Source organism: Anas acuta, chromosome 26, assembly GCF_963932015.1.
Source record: "Anas acuta chromosome 26, bAnaAcu1.1, whole genome shotgun sequence".
In the NCBI taxonomy this organism is placed as follows: Eukaryota; Metazoa; Chordata; class Aves; order Anseriformes; family Anatidae; genus Anas; species Anas acuta.
Genome location: NC_089004.1, coordinates 1,025,870 through 1,047,848, shown reverse-complemented (window position 1 = coordinate 1,047,848; position 21,979 = coordinate 1,025,870). Strand labels below are relative to the sequence as shown.

General features: G+C 55.9%; 1 protein-coding gene across 9 annotated transcripts; it reads right to left on the bottom strand.

Moving 5' to 3' along the window:
- Window positions 1-20,418, bottom strand: LINGO3 (leucine rich repeat and Ig domain containing 3). 9 transcript variants are annotated; one of them, XM_068661680.1, is made up of 4 exons: window positions 20,314-20,418; window positions 20,116-20,188; window positions 10,213-10,316; window positions 1-4,360 (listed from the first exon to the last, which is right to left on the bottom strand). In XM_068661680.1, the coding sequence occupies exon 4, from the start codon at window positions 4,324-4,326 to the stop codon at window positions 2,509-2,511; it is 1,818 nt and encodes a 605-aa protein (XP_068517781.1). In that variant the 5' UTR covers window positions 4,327-4,360; window positions 10,213-10,316; window positions 20,116-20,188; window positions 20,314-20,418; the 3' UTR covers window positions 1-2,508. The 9 variants fall into 9 exon arrangements, with proteins under 9 accessions (XP_068517781.1, XP_068517784.1, XP_068517779.1 ...); XM_068661683.1 differs by adding an exon at window positions 6,067-8,009 and having other exon boundaries at window positions 20,116-20,412; XM_068661678.1 differs by lacking the exons at window positions 20,116-20,188; window positions 20,314-20,418 and adding exons at window positions 6,067-8,009; window positions 19,630-19,796.
- Window positions 20,419-21,979: the final 1,561 nt, after the last annotated feature.

The window sequence follows — 21,979 nt, the reverse complement described above, 5'->3', positions numbered from 1 at the left end:
TTGTTTTAGCATCGTTTATTAGGGGTTTTACAGGGCTGGCAGTGGTGCTCACAGGTGATCAACAGGAAAGCCCAACCCCCCCCGCTCCTGACCCCACCAGGGTCCTCACCCACTGCCCTAATCCCTTTGGCTCCATGTTTGCAGCTTTGCCCTGACCTCCATCCCTTAGCGAGTGCCCAGTCTGAGCAGACAGTTGTCCCCAGCTGAGCTCCAGGTGCTTGGGGTCTGCCCGAGCCCTTCTGCCTTGCTGGAGGCTGTGGCATGGATCCTGCACACAGTGTAGAAGGGACCAACTGTGCAGGTAGCTGTCTTACTGGAGGCACATGGGGAAGAAAAGGCGAAAAACAAAGCAAATAAACAAACAAAAAAAATCACAAAATCCTAGTTTTGTGTTTTTCTTTTCCTTCTTTTCCCTGCAAATAAATTTCACATGCTCATGACACAGAAAACTGTGCAGGTCTGCACTGCCAGAACCTTCCTTTGCAAACGGTGGGAGGTTTTTGGAGATTTTGTAAGCCTTTGTGCCTGACCCCTCCCACACACCCCCAAGGTAAAATAAATAAATAAATACATACATAAATAAACAAATCAGACAGAGCAGGTGACATGGGTGGGACCCCTGACACGACACAGCATGCAGCGCGCGGGGAGCGTGGGGGCACCTGGCATGCGACCTGTGGTGAGGATGATGGGGAGTGATGGGTGTCTCCCCAACCCTGTGATCCCCCCAGTGTGGGCAGGGGAAGGCACGGGAGCAGACTGGGGAGCAGCCTGGGTCTGGTTTGAACGTGGTTGGGTGCTGTTTGGATGCTGTGGTCATTGGCTCCGCCACCCCCTTCCCTCTGGGGACAAGCTGGGGGCCGAGGAGGCCAAATGTGTGCTGTGCCCATGGCACATCCCAGCAGGATGGGGTGCAGTTGAGATGGGGTGCGGGGATGACACAGAGTGAAGCTGTGGGGCCATAGCCCTGTCCCCTCCAGTCCCTGGCCCTTTGGGAGCTTGTGCCCAAAATTCATCCCCAAAAGGCCTGGGGGTGCCATAAGCCCTGCTCGGGCACACTGCAGGAATGGGGACAGGGATGGACCCCTTGTGAACACAGGGAGGAGGAAGGGGGCACAGCCCTTCCTGCAGCCCCCCCCAAGGAGCTGGGGCTTCTGCTACTCTACTTAAAAGGTACTTGAAAATGGGTGAAAAAGATAAAACCACCTGAAAGCTGCAACCTGCGCCCCAAGCATGGAGATGAGCTGGGGCAGTGGTGGTGGGCTCTACAGGGTCCCATTCAGGCTCTCTCTCCAGGTGCTCCTTCTTGCACCCAAAAAAAATACATCCCGAGGTACAGCAGAGGTGGAAGAGCCAGTGGGGCAAGGGACATGAAGCTGGGACTGTCCCTGTGGCAACAGGCAGGGCGCAGAGCTCCTGTCCTGTAGAATTCAACTTTGCAAGCTAAAGAAGATGCCCTGCCTGCACCCAAAGCTGCCTTTTGTACCTGTATGAGGACATCCCACCGTCAGCCCTGCAGCTGCAAATGGGACAACCCTGTATCAGGAGCAGAAATGTGGGCACAACCTTGTACGCCAGCCCTGGGAGCCCTGGAGCAGGACCCCAGCCCTCACCCCTATCCTGCTGCCTGGTGTCACCGTCCCTGCTCCCCACCAGATTGCCAGAGCTCGGTCCCAGCCTCACATCCCCATCAAGGCCATGGCTGGAGAGCGGCTTAGATGCATACAAAGTGGGGCCTGGCCTTGCTGTGTGACTGCTCATTGTAATTTGAATGCCTGTGGCCTCATTATTTTTTTCCCCATTTGTTTCCTGCTCACACCCCCCACTGCCTGGCGTGGGGTAGGAGGGACGGGTGATCATTATTGCTTGCGCAGGAGCATACCCAGCACCCATTTTTGCAGCTGCCCCTTGCTGAAGCTGCCCAGGTGAAGGTCCCGTGGCATGGCCATGTCCTGGGGTCTGGCTGTGCCGGCGGGGGGTTGGGGGGGGTGCCAGGAACACCCTGGTATGGCACCCCAGTCCTGCGTCGCACCGGAAGACTTTTCTTTTGGAAATTCATTTTAAAAAATTGTTGGAGGAAAAAAAAACAAAACAAAACAAAACAAAAAAGAGAGAACAACCATAAACAACACCAAGAAAGTTTTCCAGAGAGTCTCTTTAAAAAAAAAATAAAAAGGGAAAAGGGAAAAAAAAGGAAGCTTTTTTTTTTTTCTTTTTTTTTCCCAGGCCGAAATGCTGCTGATTCCATCAAGAAATGCATAGTTGGTAGCAAAAACATCAGCTACATCGGGAGCTGGGATGGCCCCTGGGCAACTTGTACCCTGTGGGGTCACCGTGGGGCTGGGACCATGTGGGTCCTTGATCCCAGACTCTGGGTACCCGTGGTGCTGGCCCTGCTGATGCCCCCAAGCAGCAAGGACACCACCAGTGCCCCCGCATCCCCGGTTCCATCCTGCTGTACCCATGCCCAGGGCTGGGCAGCAGACAACATTTCTCCTCCAAAGAGGCTCAGATCATCTTCATGTTGAACTTCCTGGCTCCTCCTTGGCCCGTGGTGGTTGTGGGACCATCCACCTTCCGGAAGGAGTACTCCACCGAGAAGTTGTTCTTGTGCTGTCCCCGGCCCCGGCTCCACACAAAGAGGAGCAGGAAGCAGAAGAGGACCACGCCAAGGAAAGTGATGCAGCCCATGGCTGTGGAGACCAGGATGGTCTTGAGATCCAGCGTAAACTTCAAGAAGACCTGGGTGTCGTTGTGGTAGGTGTCGTTGAATTCGCTGAGGTACAAAGTCCGGTTGGCGTAGGGGGAGCCGTCGGCTGGGTGCCCCTTGACCGTCAGGGTGGCAAAGTAGGTGTCGTTGCCCCCCGCGTTGCTGGCAATGCAGATGTAGGTACCGCTGTCCTGCACCTGGGCAAAGCGGATCTCCAGGGTGCCCCCTGGCAGCACGGTTGCCCGCCCTGTGCTGCGCGTGGTGATCATGCGGTGCTGGGGGGACACCCAGACGATGGAGGGGTCCGGCTCCCCGTCCGCCCGGCACAGGAAGGACACAGACTGGCCTTCGCGGGCTGTGACATGCTGCAGCTTTCGATCCCTGATCTTGGGCTTCTGGCAGGTGAAGTACTCAAAGAGCACGGAGTCGGGGAAGTCGCGCAGGGCGTTGCCCTGGATTTCAGGTGGTGTGGAGCACATGGGCTGCTGCCCGTCGAAGTTGAGCGTCTTCCGTCGCTGCAGGATCCAGAGGAGGCGGCAGTCGCAGGCCAGGGGGTTCCTGTCCACCCGCAGTGTCTCCAGTGTGTTGACGGAGTGGAAGGTGCTCTCCTCCAGCGTGGAGAGAAAGTTGCTGGAAAGGTTGAGCAGCCGGATTTGTCGCAGGCCAGAGAAGGCCTGCGGCTCCACAGACACCAAGAGAGCGCCCACAATGTGGAGCTCCTGGAGCCGGATGAGGTCTTTAAAGGAGCCCTTCAGCACAGTGCTAATGGGGTTGTAGGACAGGTTCAGGTACCGGAGGTACACCAGGTTCCTCAAGGCAGCGGTGGGCACGGCTGTGATGTTGGTGTAGGTGATGGAGAGTGAGGTGAGGTTCAGGCCCTGGAAGCTGGTGGGGGAGACATCTTCCAGCAGCGGCCAGTTATCAATCTCCAGCTGCAGGAGGTTGTAGAGCTTCTTGAAGTTTTGGTCCTCCAGTGTGGAGATGCTGAGGTGCCGGAGCCGCAGCACCTCCAGGTTCTGGAGGTAGGAGAGCGACTCGGCTGAGATGGAGGTCAGGTTGCACTTCTCGATGGTCAGCTGCTCCAGGCCGAGCAGCCCTGAGAAGGCTCGCTGGGAGATGTACACCAAGTCGTTATCACCCACCTCCAGGCTCTTCAGGTTTCGCAAGTCCTGGAACATGTAGTCCAGCAGGATGACAAGCTTGTTCTCGCTGATGTCCAGCAGGGTGAGGTTGGTCAGCTTGGTGAAGACTCCTGGGGGAATGAGCTTGAGCTGGTTCCCCCGCAGCCGCAAGGTCTGCAGGTTGAACAGGTTGCTGAAGGCGCCTGGCTCCACATTGGTGATGATGTTCTCGCTGAAGTCCAGCTCCTCCAGCAAGGGGTATGGGGAGAGGTCCCCTGGGTTCAGACAGCGGATGCGGTTCTTGTTGAGCTCCAGGATCTTGGTCTCAGTAGGGATGCCCTCAGGGATGGCGGTGAGCCGCTTGCGGTGACACACCACTGACTTGATCTGTGGGGCGCACTCGCAGCGGGCAGGGCAGGCTGCCACCCGTGGGGAGCTTTGGAGGACCAGGTGGAGGATCAGGACCGGGAGCCAACATGTCATGGTGTAGAGCATGGTCTTACGGACTCTCTACCATTCTCCCATGCACCTGGAAGGGAAAGAGAGACGTGATGCAAGTCCTATCAAGATCATCAGTCTGTGGGCTACAACCAAAAAATGCCTCCATTGGAGCACCCCAAACCATGGTCCATGGCCCTGACAAGGTCCCAGTCCCATAGGAAACCCCATGGACCTCTTCTTGTGGCCTGGGGACTATGCCTTATGCAAACACGGGCATGAAGCAAAGGTGGGACACCACGTCCTCCTTGTTCCCTGTGGTGGCAGCGGAGGGTTCTTGCCTGGGGTCCTGCCCTGCCATGGCCATTTGGCCTCAGTTCCACGGGATGGAGGATGCTTGGGGCCTCATGCAGGAGCTGGTCCTCCTGTCCCTGTCCCCCTGCTCTGTTCTCCAGAGTGGGCTGGGGGAGGCTGCATGCTGCGGGCTGAATCTTGGCAGATGACAGATTACCGCTGACCTGCTGCTTGCGATGCACCGGCCGCAGCTCAGCCGCTGCTGCCCTCCTTTCAGAGGGATTAGGACCTCATCACCCATTTCCCTTTTCACTGCTTTTCCCTTTCCTGCTCTCTTTTCCCTCCTTTGCCCCAAATCTGCCAGAGACACATCCCAGCATTGATGCAAAGCTCATCAGCCATCTCTCCTGAACCAAGCACTGTCATTAACCTAATTAAACAGCAGGGCTGCTCGGTTGGAGTGCTGTAGGCTGGTTCTGGGCTGCTACACGATCCAGCCTCAGGGTGCGCAGGGGGCTTCCCAACCCTCCTTATGCCCACAGCATGGGGAAGGATGCTATCTCCGTGGATAATTTCCAGCTCTGATCCTATTATACAATCTGAGCAATTCGCCAGCAATAAACCCATTGCTCAGTGCAATTTAGGAGCCACAGGAGATTATCTTTTAAAGACTTCTTTTTGCATGTCTTAATTTTGTCACATTTCCCTGTTTCTCCAAGCCAATAGGGAAAGCATCACCATCATCCTCACAGCCACAGGCGGCTAGGAGGGGATTAATGCGGGGCTAGGTGATGCCGAGCAGGGTTCCCTTGTGGGGTGGGATTGCAGAGCAACCTGTCTCTGCTGCTGTCCCCACATCCCAGCCATGCATTCCTGCAGCTTTTGGGAGGCATGCGGAGCTGCTGCCATGACCATGTGCTCACACCTTGACTACATCCTTTCGGTCCAAGTGGCTCTGCTCCTCCCCAACCCTTGTACCTGCACAGGTGCTCACTCCCTGCCCTTGCTGGGCTGCGTGGGAAGGATGCACCCAGACACAACGTGCAGGAAAAGTCACTACCATTTATTAATAGCTTGTTACTGCGATACTGCTGCGTTCTCTGGGGCTTGCCTGGCCTCTGGGGGGTGAGGCCAATTAAGACTCAACTCAAAGGCCTAGATAGAGGCTTCTCTTTGCATTTAATTTGTTTTTAAAAATAACACATCTGCTGCTCGCCAGACTGGGGAATGGAGCCAGGGAAGCCCAGGCTCAGCACAGTGCAGGCACAGCTGCAGGGCAGGGACGGAGAGGCTGGGCAGAGGAATAAAGCTGGGCAGAGGCTGGGGAGGTAGCAAGGCTGCTACTAGCCATCAAGAGCACTTGCTCCTCAGCACCCAGGTCTCTCCTCTGAATAAAGACCAGAAAAGAAGCTGGGCTTGACATTTCTAGGTTCTCCTGCTTTGACATCACACAAGTACAAACACTTCAGCCAAAGCAACGTCTTGTTTTACTCTCGCACCTACTTTCAGAATTCAAAATGGTCCTCCTGGGGCTGCCCTCAGAAACTGCTGCTTGAGGCCAGGCATGCGATATTCCCCGCTGGGCTCCGGGAGGGCAGCAGCACCCAGCAGCACCCAGGGGAGTCACCAGTCCTATGTCTAGCAGCACCCACAGTGTGGTCACTGCAGAATCTCCGTGCAGGATGGCTGCATGTGGGGCAGGATGCAGTGCTAGGGCCAGTAGACACGTTGGGCAGGCTTGTCCCCCAAAACACTGATGCTGGAGAGAGGAATGACAGTGTTGGGACTGTGCTGTGTCCTTAAGCACATGCCCAGGAGGCCCCATGTGATTTTCTGGTGCTGGAGGCTGGAGAATCTGTGCACGTGCAGGGGAAAAGCTGTGATGTGATGGGAGCCTGGAGCCCCAGAGTGAGCCTCCTGCTGTCCCGCAGCTTCAGCATGGTGCCTGCAGACCCTCCCTGCTGCCAGCTTCGGTCCCTCCTCATGGACCTCAAGCCTTATGCTCCAACCACCCCTCATCCTTCCACCAGTCCCCCTGCTCCCAGAGGGGCCCTCTGTCCAATCTGGGCTGCAGAAACTGTGCAGCTGATGCTGGGAAGCGCAGGAGGGGAAAACAGAGCTGAGATATGAGGAGTCAGAAAACTTGGGGGTCATGGGAGGCCAGTGGTCTCCCCGCACATTGTTCTGATGAGGCTGTAGTGATCAGGCAATTAGCAAAGCAAGAATGAGAATAATCCAGCTGAAACAGACAGGAGGAGAGAGCTGGGTGTAGAAAGCAAGAAAATCAATCACCAGACCCCATGGAGAATTACCTAACGGAGTTATTCCTAATCCCATCAGAGTCTGGCTGGGAAACCAACTCTCCCGGCTCTGCGCTCTGGCGCACACGGGCAGTTTTTCTAGGTCACTTCATTTCCAGGCGCTGCTCACTTGCCCAGCACAAAGCCAGCTTGTGGTGGGCACCAGGGCCCCATCCTACCTGTGCCAGCCCCGTCCTGAGCAGCTGCAGCTGAAGGAGCCAGTAAACACCCTGGAGCTGGGCTGGGGACAACGGGAAGAGCCTGGTGGTGCCCAGCTCATGGGATTGGGATCCACCAGAGGCTGTTCAGACATCAGATCTTTTTGACAACATGCAGAAATAGGGCGAGAAAGCATGGGAGGAGAGATGTCTGAGAGAAGACCTGCTCCTTGTGGGTGACTGCAGAAAATACCCCAAAGCACAGCTTAAAGGGGCCATTGGAAAACCACAAGACCCTTATTTAGATGGGAGTGATTTTGGTGAGATTTTGGTGACTGGCAGCTGCTGCATCTTATGGCTCCCCCCCTGCTCAATGGCCTCAAGTCGCAGGGCTGGCCAAGGCAATGCTGGAGCAGCCAGGCTGCCCAAGCCTCCAGCAGGGCCAGGATTTACCCTTTCTGCCCAGCAAAACCCATGGCCGACCTCTTCCTGGAGCTGCCTTCCCCCTGTGCTCCCACCCAAGTCCTCCACAGCCGCAGGACTTGCTGCTTCCCTCCCACGTGGAAACTCCCAGCCCTCATAACTGCTGCGAGGACCCAGAACCGAGGATTCCCAAATGAGCTGTGATGCCAAGGAGACAACCTGAAAGAAGCCACCGCTTATTTTTAGAGACAACCTTATGATTGTCAAGCATGTGGCTTAAGCAATACTCTGCAGGCAGCCACAGATTGGCCACAATCTGCTCTTCTTCTTGATAGACATCATGTCTGAATCTCTATCTCCACAAGATGCTCCCCAGAGAGAAGACATTCAGAGACGACCACAGCGTACAACATTTCCAAAAGGTCACTGCTGCGGGTAGTGGAGAACGGAGCGCAGCAGCCACGCAGCAGTGCGGGGCCCAGCGGAGGTGGTTGGTATGCTCCCAGCATCTTCATTTCTCTCCCGAGGTGGGTGTCTCTGGCTGCAGGCAGTGACAGTGGTGGCCCTGGAAGCGACCCCAGGGTTATTTTTGGAGGATGTCCAGCACATTTTTGCTGTGTAATGAGAACTTGGCATTTGCAGAAGCCTTTTACCATCTCAGGTGATAGAAAGCGCAGACGGACAGCCCGTGTACCTGGGGCTTTCTATGGTTATTCCCCCAAAACTACACCACATGCCCACTGCAGCCAGTGTGGCACGCTCAGCTGGAGCCCCATGGAAGGGACAGAGAGAACTTGCCAGACCCCGGCCAAGCAGGGCATCCTGAGGCTGCACTGAGGCCAGTGACGGGGACACCCCACTACCACCAGGTAGGGAGCACCCCCCTCCTGCAGACACAGCACCCAAACAGCACCCAAGCACCCAAACTGACGTGCTACCTCACCACACACCCTCCCAGGGAGGGGACCTTCCCTCTAAGGCAGGCAGCTTCATGATAAATGAAATACAGGGGCAGGATGATTAATAACCACATAGGAGCAGCATACGCTGTAATTATCCACCTTTCAGAGTGCTGATAAATGGCACTGCTCGGGAGTGTTCGGACCCCCCCACATTCACCCTAGCTGGGTGCAGGGTCCAGCCTGGCCCCACTCCTGAGGGTATTGTGGCAGCCCAAGTGTGTGCTGCTACCCACAGGCTCTGCCCAAGCCTCCCTGAGGGAATTGGCACCCGAGGGAAGGGTCCTGACACAGAGTCCCTGGGAGGCTGTGAGCCCTGGGCAGGGTGGATGGGGCTGGCTGTCCCCCACCCCACAGCCCCCCATGGGCACTGTGTGTTGGGAGCGAGCCGCATCATTGCTGAGGCTCTAATTGGACTGGATGGCTGGATTCATGCGCAGGATGAACAGACGGACAGAGCAGCCTGACAGACAGATGTCCACTCTGAGGACAGGGTGAAGTGGCAGCCATGGGTGGAAAACAGCCTGAGGCCAGCAGGATCGCTCTGCTCTCCATGGAAAAACAAGGAGGGCATGGAGGGGTGGCAGCTGCCGATCCACAGCTTCCGACCTCCTGGAAAACCCCGCTCGGGGCAGAAATCCCCGGCAAGGGGCACAGGGAGCAGCAGCCACAGACTGCCTTCCCTCCGCCTTTCAGCTCTGCTCAGCGTCAGTCCAGGGCTGAATGCCTTTTTTAAGACCTGTCTACAGCTGCTGCATTTGAAATGTTATTGCCATCCCAATTACGATCATGGGAGCAGCGAGCAAAGAAAGCAAAATGCCGTTACAGGGTGAAATAACGCTTGACATTGCAATCTATCCCTCATCCTGCCAGGCAGGGGGAAGATCAAACCAGCTTCACTTTAATAGGTTCTTGGCTGGGGAGGGGTACAGGGGACCTTGTCCCAGCCCTGCCAGAGCCTTGTGGAAAGCAGCTCCCAAATCCACCCTAATCTGGGCAGCAAAGCCTCTGGCAGGCACCTGCCACCATCCCCCTCTCGATGGATGAGGCAAACTAGGGAAGGAAGTGGTATAAATTTGCGTTTCTGGGGGAAAGCACAGGATATGACCCTGCACTCAAGAGCTGCCCAGCCTGGGGTCTCCAGCTGCGCCACCCCAACGGCTCCTCCTGGCTGGAAGCTGCAGCAAGCGGGGACATCTGGAGCACGAGAAGCTGGCATTGGTCCCCAGATCTGCAGCTTCAGGGCATTAGCTGCAGTTGTGGGACTGTGAAAGCATCTCTGTTCCCATCTGCAGCCCCAAAGAGGCTCCTGAATGCCAGAGCTCTCTGTGGTGGGAAGGCTGGGGGAATCCAGTCCCCAGAGCTCTGCCTGTACCTCCCAACCCAGGACTGTGGGGACTGAGCTGGTGAGCTCTCGAGCCCTTGTCCCCCTCTCCATGAAGCCCATCCAGACATCCAAGCTCCAGCCACAACTCCAAAAATGCCTTTCTTCAAGCCATGAGTGGCACTGGGGACCCTGCGGCTGCCTGTGCAGCTATCCAGAGCCCTTGCCAGCACTCATCATCCCCGCAAGCCTCAAGCCCAGCGCTACGCCTTCCCTCCAGTCTTTTCTTGCTCATTTTGGGGCAGCAGCAATGGGCAGAGCTTTCTCTGCCATTACATGGAGCAAACATCGAGGCCTCAAATGTGGTGGCACGGAGCGCTTAGAGCTGAGGAGAGGAGCAGGGAGTTAATGCCCTGAAGCATGACAGCCACAAGCACTGAGGGCACAGCCCCCCCAAGCTGAACCCCCCCGTGCCCCTCACTCACCGTTCTGCAGGTCTGGGGCTGTGCCAACATCTGTCTGTGCTGCAGTGTGCGAGGCCGGGGAGGTTTACATGGCAAAGCGTCGGGCACGGCCAGCCTCCACTCCTCTGGGTAAAACAGCACAAGGAGAAGAGCATAAATCCCCTCCCCGCAGCGGCCAGAACCACAACTAAATGCCCCAAAGGCCATGGATACAGAGCACATGCATGTCCCAGACAGGGGAAGCAGCCTTAGCCTTGCTCCACCCCAACGTATGATCTGGTCATTGCACCTCCCCTAATTAAATGTATTTATATAATCACATATAAATCACCCTTTTACAAACAGTTTCCGAGTGGCCAGCTCTGGAGTGCAGCAGGGAGGATGCACAATGTTCCCTGTGCGCGGTGACCTCAGGCTATGGCATTTCTGCAGCAGTGCTGCCAGCAGCTGCTCAGGAATCCTCTTTTGAGGGAGATTTGAGCCAAACTTACAAGTAAAAACCCCCATCCTGGGTCTCTGCCTCTTGGGGTGCAGAGAAGTGTTTCCAGCCCCAACGGCTGGCACAGGACACTGACCTCCAAACAAATGCCTTGCTACAGCTTTGCCTGCATCAAGTTTAGTTTGCCTCTATCAAAGTAAGAGGGGATTTAAGGTCTCCCTTTTGGGGGAAATATAGCTTCTTCTGGTTAACAAATGGCCCCAGATTTCAGGTCTGATTTGACTGCACCTGCAGGGACGCTGCCTTTCCAGCCCAGCTGCCACTTCACCCTCCCACAAGAACCCAGGATGTAGAGGAAAACAGCAAAGAAACAAGGGGGTGGCCAGACCCAGTCACACACAGCTTGAACCCACAAGTGCTCCTGGGGACATCCCTGATGACACCAGGAGATGAGCCCAGGACAGCTGCTGGTGCTTGTGAGGCAGGGCTGTCCTCTGTACCTCCCTAGTGCCTCCTGCAAGCCCCAGCTCCACCTGGGCACTGTTCATGGACAGACAAAACACCTCTTTTGGGATCCCCGAAAGACCGAGCACATAGCATACTAGAAAAACAAAAATCTCTCCAGGAAAGTATTGCTACCACTGAGCAGAAGACACAGCCACCTCCTGGAGCCAGCTGTGAGCTGGTGAGTGCTGTGGTGTGAGATGCTGCTCAGGGATGGTCCTGGCTCACCCCTGCTCTGCCTGGCTGTCCCCCCAGAGGATGAGCGCCCATGTTTCCAGCTGCCGTAAGACAATGCTATCCCAGTTACATGCTTGCAGCTCCCCTCATCCTCCCCCACATTTCCTTTTGGCAGTCAGCAGCATGAACACACCTGCATAAAATTAAACCTGTGCTTTGCACAAGGCCCCAGTGGGGATGCACGCCTCAAAAGCAGCTAGCAAGAAAGGAGCAGCACTAAAAAAATCCCCCATTAGCAATAACAGCAAGGAGCACCCCCTGCTCTGAGATGTGCCCCGGCATCAGCAGAGGGGTGCAGGGGCTGGCAGTACTCCCACACCTTCGCTGAAGCCCAGAGCAGGGGCGTGTTCACATTCAACCCGCAGCAAGTGAATGCCCAGGGGCATCAGGTGGGCAGCAGCCAGTGCCTAAAATACAGGCAAGAGCTCTCCAAATGACCTAGGGAGACCCTGCCCTGCCCTCAGTGCCAGCAGGTGGACATTTGCAGCACCAACGCCGTGATGATGCAACTCAGCAAGGATTTTGTTGAGCGAATTAGTCCAGTGTATGTGATTTGAGGGATTATAACCTCACGAAGTATGGATGCACGGAGAGCTGTTTCTGCTACACGTTGCTAGCAGCTGTGGAGCAGGTGGGGTTCCTGTAATGCCAAAGTAATGTGATAATTGGGAGGGAAGCTGCCTTCCTTTTGCATTGTCACAATGTGTGAGGCATTTCCGTGCAGAAGTGAAGCACGGTGACAGAGCAGCTCGGCTCGCTGCTCCTGAAAGCCAGGCCTCTGGCAACTGGGGTGGATAAGGCAAATCCTGATACGAGTTCCAGCAAGTTGGATGTGCCCCTGTATTTATTGCAATCCTGCTGAAACCAAATTGCAGTGAACCCGGCAGTGACCAAACCCTGCTCAGCAGCCGGCTCTCCCCAGCCGCCTCTGCTCTCCTTGCAGGCTGCACGGCTTTGCCTCCAGCCCTGCACCAGTGCGGACGTGGCCCCTACACTCGCATTAGAAAAAGCAACTGGGCTTGGCTTAATAAACCCCCGCCTTCGTTACGCGAGCCTCTCTTTCCCACACATCTGAGAGATTAGGGTCTCAACTGATGTTCTTGGCATTTATTTTTGGTAACTCTTACGTCACTTAGCAACCTCCGGTTCAGGTTACTTCAGTTTTTTGTCTGCCAATCCATTTTAATCCCTGTGAAATGGGACCCATGAACGCGCTGCTGAAGTGGCCTAAAAGTGTCCTCTGGTTCCCATGTGCCCGCAGCTCGTGGCCTCTCATTGCCATCCACCCTGGGTCTCGTCCTGCTGCCCAGCCTGGGGCAGGAGTGCACAGGGGTGCACAGAAGCACACGGGAACAAACAGAAGTATGCGGGAGCACACAGACAGAGCCTGCAGCAAACACCACCAGGCAGCAGGCCCAGAGCCCTCAGGGTGTTGCAGGAGCCTCATTCTCCTCCTCCCAGCACGACCCCACTCACCCGGCACCGCTGCCCCACAGCACTGCAGCCAGGACCACAAAGCACATTGCAGTAAGCCAGAGACTTTCCTCATTAGTGTAATTAATGTCAGAGTTCCCAGCTGGCCAGGCTTCTGGCTGACCTTTACTTTAAGAGATGTGAACAACAAAAATGACTCAACACGGGGGTGATGTTGTGGGCTGCTCATTTGAAAGCATCAGTGAAATTGTCTTAGTGACGTGCCCCCAAAAGAGGAGCCCGCTGCAAAAGTGAAATGGGATAATTTGGAAAACCACTGTGGGGAGGAGGGAAAAAAACCTCTGCTCTGTCCATCCAAAGAAGTAGCCTGGCTGGCACCCAGCATTTGCTTGTGGGCTTGGGGTGATAGGAAGGAGAGAACGGAAGAGGTGGGAAGTGGAGGGAGAGCAGTGTGGTTCTGAGTTTTGGGACAGGGGGACATCGTCGTGCTGGAGCCAGCTCTGGTGGTGAGGCTGCAGGAGCAAAGCCCAGCATCCAGCGCAATGGGGATGGCTCTGTCACGTCCTTAACTCGCGGGCCACAACAAGCCACAAGACAGCAAGGAGACAAATGCAAACTCCTGTCAGATCACAACTCCATCATGACCACCGCAACAAACAACCTGGCCCTGGGTTTCCAGAGGTTGCCAGATGTTTGTGTGAGGCCAAGACATAGCCAGCCCCAGCAGCATGCACTCCCCTGGCCCCAAGCACACCCCTGCTGCACTACCCCACAAGCAGACCTGAGGTGACGTCCCCACAGCGCCGTGTGTACAGGAGCTGGGATTAACGAAGACAGGATGGTTCTGTCTTTTTTTTTTCTCCTCCCCTCCATTTGTCACACTCAGTTAATACTCCTGCTTCTGGAAAAAGGTCACAATTTAGATCTCATTTATGTCACTTCATCTGTGGTTTACAAGTGCAGGGTCCTGCTCGTTTTGCTGCCCTAATTAGAGCTCAGTTACTGGGGTCCTGCTCTACCTCTCCACACTGCTGTGATGTTAGGGAGAAGAAGTGGAGGTCTTGGCTGTGCAACCCTGACAAGGCTGCCCATGAGGAGATGCCCCTTGAAAAGCTGACCCGAGGCCAGCCTCTTCCCTCTGGCAGCATGGAGGGAACCAGATGGACTTTCCTTCCAACGCGATTTAAGTGGAAAAATACAAAATATTGTTCATTCTGGCTCTGTTGAAGGGTTGGCATCCAGGTGGCCAGAACAGGGAGAAAGGCAGAGCAGGTGACTGGTGGGTGAAAGAGGGCATCAGAGCCAGCTGTCCAGGCTTCTGGATCTGGCCCCGCAGGCGCAGGGATGCAAACAGGACAGCAAGGTGTGGAGACACACATGGCCACAGGGAGCAAGAAGCTGAGCAGCAATGTCCCCATGCACCACAGGAATTTGTGGGTCTGTCCCTTTGCCAAACATCATGTCCAGCACCTCAGCACGACATCCCCCTTGTCCTTGCCCCAGTCCTGCGGGCTGTTAAGGGGTGTCTACATTTTGGTGACAGGCTCAGTGCTTGGGCAGAGGGATGGGGACAATATTTGTTTCAAGTGTTCTTACATTCCCTTCCTATTAATTATTTTCCCTCCTTTTCATGAACCTTCTTCATTCCTCCGTATCTCCCTCTAGCAATGGTATCTGAAAGAAACAATGAATTTTTAATAGAAGGGGGTGGCATGCAGAGGGAGACCCTAAGGCAGAGATAAAAACCAGCAATCTATTAAAATAAACACCATCATCGTGAAACCTCATCTTAGGGAAAAATCAAACCTGGAAGGGAAACACGTGAGGGACCACGGGCAGGGACCAAAGCACCATGACCACGCAGAGTCACAGCCAGCAAGGAACTGAAGCCGTGGAGTGGGGACACGCTGCCCACAGCCCACCACTACCTGCCCAATGTGCCCAGCATCCTTCCACAGGAGCACCAGGATTTCCTTCTTTCAGGGGATGTTTCTAAGCTGGGCACGGCTGGGTGTAAGCATCAGCTCCCCCTCAGGGCTGTGAGCCCATTGTGCCAAAGGGACAAGGAGGCTGCAGGGTGTACAAGGATGCTGGGGGGTACAAGGATGCCCAGCTCACCTCCCCGCAGCGCCTCTGTGTCACACAGCTGAACCTAAATATAGCCCCCATTTTCTTTTCTTGTAGACACAACCAGTGCTCCGGGTGAAAGTCCTTTCCCATGAACTCACTGTTGCTTAATAAAGCACAAACCCTCCAAGACCTTGATACTGGGATCTGTCATTTTAATTCTTAGCAACACTTGTCCCTCTCCCCAGCGGTATGTGGCCGCTGCTATTTTGGCTGACATGCTGGGAGCTGAACAAGGAGCTCCGGCATTGCATGTCTGAACTGTTAAGACCTAAGCAAAAGAGAATAGCTGTGGCTCTAAAAACCAAACCAAACCAAAACAGAAAACCAACAACATAGGATGGAAAGAACTCCAGGTGCAAAGACTCTTACCACAGTTCGGATGCAGCAGATGAGTCCCAGTGCGCCTGCATTTGTGGATGCTGAGGGCATGGCACAGAAGGACAGGGTTGACAGGCACAGGGGCTGCACATCACAGCCAAGCTCATGGGGACATGAAAAACTCCAGGGGATGAAGGCTGGCAGGACATGAGAACCCTGACAGAGCCAGTTCAGGAAAGAGAAGGGATGAAAACCCAGCATCATGGGGAAAGCCTGCTCCTGGCACCACGCTGAGGGGTCCCACCTGCAGGGTTTTGCCGGCTGAGCCCTTCCCATCACTCACATCCTGACTGCTCCACTGCACTGGTGTGAGCATGCTCCTTTTTGTCATTTTCTCATTTTCAGTTAACAAGAGGGAAAAATCAGTCCCTGGCCAGGGCTGGGAGCAGCCAGGGATGACTCTGAGCTCTGACGGAGGGTCCATTTCCCCAACAGGTTGCAGAAACCTGCTCCAATGCCCACACCATCCCTGGCCCCATGTCCTGGTCTGCCCAAAATCCACGTCTAAAATCCTGTGGCATGCTGCAAGCCTGGGTTTCCCAAGGCCAGCCCAGAGGGCCCAAAGCAAAAGAACCCAAAACAGGAGGAACCAGCACATGCCATTGCTGATGGCTACCCAGTGCCCGCTACCAACCGACAAGCCGTGTTCCTGCATCCCCTCACCACGTCCCTGTATCACATCCCCAGCCCTGCAACCTCCCATGCACCACAGCCTGTGCTGAAACTGGCTGCCTTCATGAGCCAAGTGTTGGCTCTGTCCCTCCGGAGGTGCTGCGGGGCCGCCGCTCCTCTCACCAGCTGGCAGCCGGTGTGCCCGAGGCGCCGCAGCTTTCCTGGGGCTGTGCTGGCAGCCCCAGGAGCCAGCTCTCGCTGCAGGTAAACCCTACATAAATACTTTGAAAATAGCCTCCCGATAACGCCCAGAGCCCAGTTGATGTTCCTACCACGGCTGGCGAGACGGCAGCTCTCATCATCTTTTCCAAATGCTCTCGTGGGTTTTATTGCTTTACTTCATCTCTACTCAAATCTCTGCTCGGAACATTTCTGCCCTCGCCTGTTCATTTTGGTGTTTTTCCAGGACTCACAAAGCAGCACCTCGGGCTCAAACAGCACCTGTGCATTGGGGCTGGTGCAGGTCTTCCAGCAGTGCCTTTCACCTCCACACCGCAGCCCCTGCTCAGGGATGGCAAAGATGCTGCTTGCCCCCTGCGCCCTTCTTGGAGTATTAAATCATCACTTTGCAGCTGAAGACATACACAGACATACAGCAGGACGTGGGCTGTGAGAGCGTATGAAATCACAAAGCCAGACCTCCAGAGTACATCCACGTATGGACAGGGAAACTGAGGTATGGAGCACATTATATGTATTTTTCTTGCATACCACCCATACAGGGGGAGTGAATACAGTGTGGAACAAGCTCAAAGACGGCCTTGCTCAGCCCCACTGCCCCTTCACTCAGCAAGGCAGGATTTGGAGCTTGGGGAGATGCTGCTGGTGATGGTGCCCGCCTGGGCTGCCCACGCCGCGGCAAGCTGACGGCGTGGGAATTACCGCTGCCCACACAAAACACATCCATCCACGTGCTTCACATTCCCGGCATTATTTCCAGGGCTATGGCAACGGTTTGCTCCCATCCCAGGGATGCAAATGCAACAGCGACGCAGGTTGTGTTTGCCAGAGGAGCCCAGCTCCTCCGGTGCCAGGATGCAGGCCCATGTCCTGTCCCGCTGAGTGGAGGTGCAGGGGCAAAACACAGCCAGCCAACAACCAGAAATTGAAAAGGCTCCATCGCCTCCAACGGCAGCATTTTCAAGCCTCTAAACGCCAAGTGCAAAGACACCCAGGCGCTCTTGTCCTTCCATATAATCAGGCTCCAAATTAAATGCTTAATTCAGGCCTGAAATGCTGTTTGGAGGGGAGAGCACAATGATGAGGCTAGGACCCTGGAACAATAGATGCGTTAGCATGTAATGCAACGCTTGACGCTGCTAACAGAAGCAGACATTGCTGAGCTCCATACATAAAGCAGAAGGAAGCCCACAGCCCTGCTAGCTCCAGCAGGGCATCAGCAGATGCATGCCCTGCGGGAAAGGACAAGATAGTAACAGTGGTGCGGGACCCCCATGCCCATGGCCATGCTGGGGATGTGGCTGGACCCTGCTGCCACAGGTTCCTTGCTCACCCTGGCACGTGAACCTACCTTTCACTCTGGGCTATCAACATGGAACAGCCCCTGAGGGTGAAAGATAACTCAGTGCTTTTCTCTCTTCCTCCAGCTCATTACTCCCAGAATAAAAGCAAAATCTGCTGATGTTTAAGCTGAAAAACAACTCTTGCTTGAAGCTGCTTCGCCTCCTGTTTCCCTGAGCTGGTGGAAACATGACTGCTCCCTACGCTCAAGTTGCTCCTCTCGTGCCGGAGAGCATCGCCCCTCAGCTCAGCTGTGCCAAGGATATGCCATGCAAACCAGAGTTTTACAATCTCTGAAACCCACACGAAACCCGGGGGATCGGGAGCCACCTCTGCCATCCCTCCAGCAAGCAGCTGTGCCTCCACTCTCTCCTCTCCTGCTTTAATAAGCACCAAAAAAATGTCAATGATAAATAGTTCAAATTAAACCAGATCAATCACAGGCTGTCAAACTAGCAGCTCCCTATCAGGTCTTTGAGTTTTCTCCTGTTTAAAGCACATGCTCCATGTCTCTTGCCATGCACCTGAGCATTCTTTTCTCCATCTGGCAGTGCAAGGGATGCTGAAGCAGACCTTTGGGGTGCAGAGCCCTGAGCCCCCCATGGCTGATAGGGCTGTAAGGCACAACCCCCCTGCTGGCATCACCTCCCGCTGGTCACAGTGGTCAAATGGGCTCAGCCGGGGCAGAGCTGGGTGGTGCAGCACTTTGTGCATGGGTTGTCGCAGGGTTCACCGCCTGCACGTCTGCATTTTCAAGGATAGCAGCAGGATCTGCCCCGGCATGGAAGACACACACAGATACACTGCGGTGAGTGGCCCTTCAGCTTGCTGGGAGCTGCTGGGCAGATCTGCTTTTACAGTTGACTTTTTAAAAAATTCCTGGTGATTTGATCACAAGAGACGTTTGGAGGAACTTTCCCTCTCTGAATACAGCCTTCCTCGTGGCATGGCCCCTGCAGCTGGGGAAGACAGCGCCCGCTGGGGCAGTTTGCTCCTCACACCCGCAGGCAGCACGTCCCCAGCTGGGAACTGGGCACGAAGCCGAGCAGCACATGGGAGCTCCTGGGAGGGCCTGGTCCTTGTCAGGCCCCCGAGCATCCCCAGCCCATCCCCAACCCCTCTTTGCTCCAAAGTATCAGGTGTGGATCCACGCACCGATATGCTCTGGGTATCTTTTGCTGTGGCTCTGCCTGCTTCTGTTATCCTCTCTCCTCCCGTTTGCGCTTTTCCTTCCCCCAAACCCATGTCTGGTTCAGGCTGGGCATCAATTTAAGGAGCAGCTGCTCTTCTGCAATCGCTCCCTTGCGCGAACGCTGTGGGAATTAGAGCACCTTTTGTCAGGTTTTAGCTCAATCCACTTTGTAAGTGGATTAGGAAACTGGCACAAGAGTACTCTGGGTCTGGAGCAGGAAGAGGCAGGCTGCTATTCTGGAACATGATAGGAGCCGCGTATGCTGTGACTGCTGCCTGCTCCATTTCCCTGAGAAACACAACCCCGGTAACACTCGCGTTTAAATCAAGCCTGGGATTTTTGACAGGAGAATACACCTAGCCCTAAAATCGAGGATGCTGAGAGCGGGGACGGGCAGGGCCCTGGGGTGGCAAGGAGGACCCGGGGGGGGAAACAGGAGCAGCGGAAGGTGGGGACGACCCTTCCTTAGGCCGGGAGGTCTGCTGAGGTCTGCCAGGGAAAGGCTGCGGGGGGCTGCGAGAGGCTCCCGCCAGCCCTGGCAGCGGGGGGAGGCTGCAGGGACCGGAGCCTCAGGAGCGCAGGGCCCGAGGGCAGAGGCTGGAGGGGGGCACGTTCCGGCTGGAGGCTGCCAGAGGCACCTGCAGCTCTCCGCGCATCCGAGGGCATTCAAACCACCGCACACAAGCGACCCCCCCACCCCGCCGCCCCCCTCCGTGCCGAGCCCTCTCCCCCCGCCACCTACGGGGGGGCCTCGCAGCCCCGAAAGGATCCGGGGTGGGGTTGGGGACAGAGGCGGGCACCGGCCGGGAGGACCCCGGTGGATGCGCGGCCGCCCCCGGTACCCACGTGCGGCTCCCCGCGGGGCTCTGCCTGCCCCGGCACGGCTCGGCTCGGCTCGCCCCCCCCCGAGCCCCCCGGTACCCGCACTCACCGCTCGGCTCCGCTTCCCCGGCTGCCCATAGCGCGGGAGCGGCGGCGCGGGCAGAGCCGCAGCCCCGGGGGCGGCGCGGCGCTGAAGGCAGCGGAGGCTCCGGCCGGACCCCGGCCCGGCCCCGGCGCGTCCCCGGAGGGCGGCGCTCGGCGCCTCTCCCCCCACCCCTCCACCCCTGCCCGCGGCGTGGAGCCGCCCCCCGAGCCCCCCGCCGGGCCGGGAAGCCCCGGGAGTGCGGGGTAGGGGGGGGGGTAAGGGATGAGAAGGAGGGATAACGGGATGGCAGCGGGGAGGGGGGGGATGCGCGGCCCCCGGTTGTGCTGCGAAAACGCAGGGGCGAGAGCGGGGTGCACGCCTCTTTGGCAAGGCAAGGAGGGGTGCGGGTTCCCCCCCCTTCCCCAGCAGCCTCCCAGTGCCCCCCCATCCCCCCCCCCCCCCGACTTTACGCCCTCCCCTCGCCCTTAGTCACCTCGCCTGGGCACCCACCTCGCTGTCTCCCTCTCCCCACTGGAGGCTTCATCCACACGAGTGATCGCGAACCAGAGAGGTCATTTTCCCCCTATCCAACAGGAAAACTGGGGTGAACAGGAGGTAGATGGCTCCAGAAAGGAGCACAGGACCCCCACCCCACGTTCACAGCCCTGCATTGGGCTCTGCCATCCCGCGCAGCAGTGCTGAGCTCACGGGCAGCCCTGGTAGAGCCGGGAAGATGCTCAGCTCTGCACCCTGCCAGCACCCACATCCCATGTGGGGACAGCACATTCCTCCCCCGACCTCCCTGGATGCTCCTCTCTGATCCCACTAAAGCCTCCCACAAGTGGGGATGGTTTGGTTAATTAGGCTTTGGGGATGACAGAGGCCAATTGCCTCCTCAGGGCTGGTTTCCTTCCAGCGCAGAATCGCGGTTGCTCCATATCCAGCTTGGATGCTTGGTTGAGGCTGCTCCTTTCCAGCCCTGGTGCTTAGGGAGTGTGACTGCTGAAGTGCAGAGCCCAGTGCCCTTGATCTGTTGCGTGACAGTGGACAAGCATCACCTGAGCTCTTCAGTTACATTTTCTGCATCTGACCGTGTTTTTCAAGCAGGGTTTGGCAGCACGTCCTCCATTTTATGGATGGGGAAACTGAGGGACAGACACGAGGTTTAAGGTGCAAGGCACAGCTCTCAAACCCAGGCTGATTTAGTGTCGTGGGCTCCCTTATCAGATGTTCTTGCCTGAATTTGCTCCCTTTGTGAGAGATGCTGCCAGGAGAAATGCCAACAGCTCTCCTAGCTTGGGTGTTTTATCAGAGCCACTTGCAACTTCCACCCTTCCTGCTACAGCCCAGCACTTCTGCTGATGGAGATTACTGTCTGCCTCCTACTGCTCATTTGCTCTGGGATGTGGATTTATAATTTCATTGCAGACACAGGCATCTCAGACTTTCCCATTTGAGCTTCATCCCCAGCTTCATCCCTGGATCTGCAGTTAAACCCAGCAGATTTACACAGGTGCAAAGGCATCTTGTTGCTGTTTTAAATGATAACAATTGATGTGCCTAATAAAAGATGAAAAATCCAAGCATGAGAAATGCAGCTGTTTTATTTGGAGATGCATATGTAAGAAGCTGGTGTGGAGGGTGTGAGTGGCTCTGGAGCAACCTGAATTTCATTTCAATTCCCCAGGCTGAAAAGGTGATTCTGGCTAATTTGAATCTACTCATTAAGCCACTGTTTCAAAAACACAGAGTCAATTAAACCATCTTCCCCCTGCCCTCGCTCTGTGGGCCTGCCTTGCTCTTAATCAAGGGATGGGGGGAATTGCAGCATCCGTGTGGTGGGGAACAAACACTGAGCTGGTTTTGGCTGATGGAGGTGGCTGCCCTACTGCTGCCGGGTGGGGGGGACGCATGGCGAGTGTGACCCCAAGAGCAGAGGTGCCCACAGGTGTCAGCACCAACCAGGCCAGTGGGGAGCCCCTGGGGCAATGCAGGGGATGAGCAGGACTCAGGGAGGGTCTCTTTTCGGAGGTGCTGTTCTGAGCCAGCGCTGGGAGCAGCTTGACAAGTTATAGTGCTTTCTGGGTCATTTTCACACAGACTCAGCAAAATGATTAAAATTAAAAACAAACAATAAAAAGAGAGAGGAAGAGAAAAAAAAATCACAGCTGCTCTAGCACACACTCAAAATCCCAAAGAGTTTTTGGCTGAAAAGTGCTACAGAAAAAAAAAAAAAAAAAAAAAAAAAAAAAAAAAAAAGGTTAGCTGCCTTTTGCTGCACTTAGCTCTCTCGCTGAGGAACGGAGCAGCTTTCCCGATGGAGCCAGGGCCTCTCCCTGCCCACTGCTGCTCCTTGGCAGCCCCAGCCCCATCG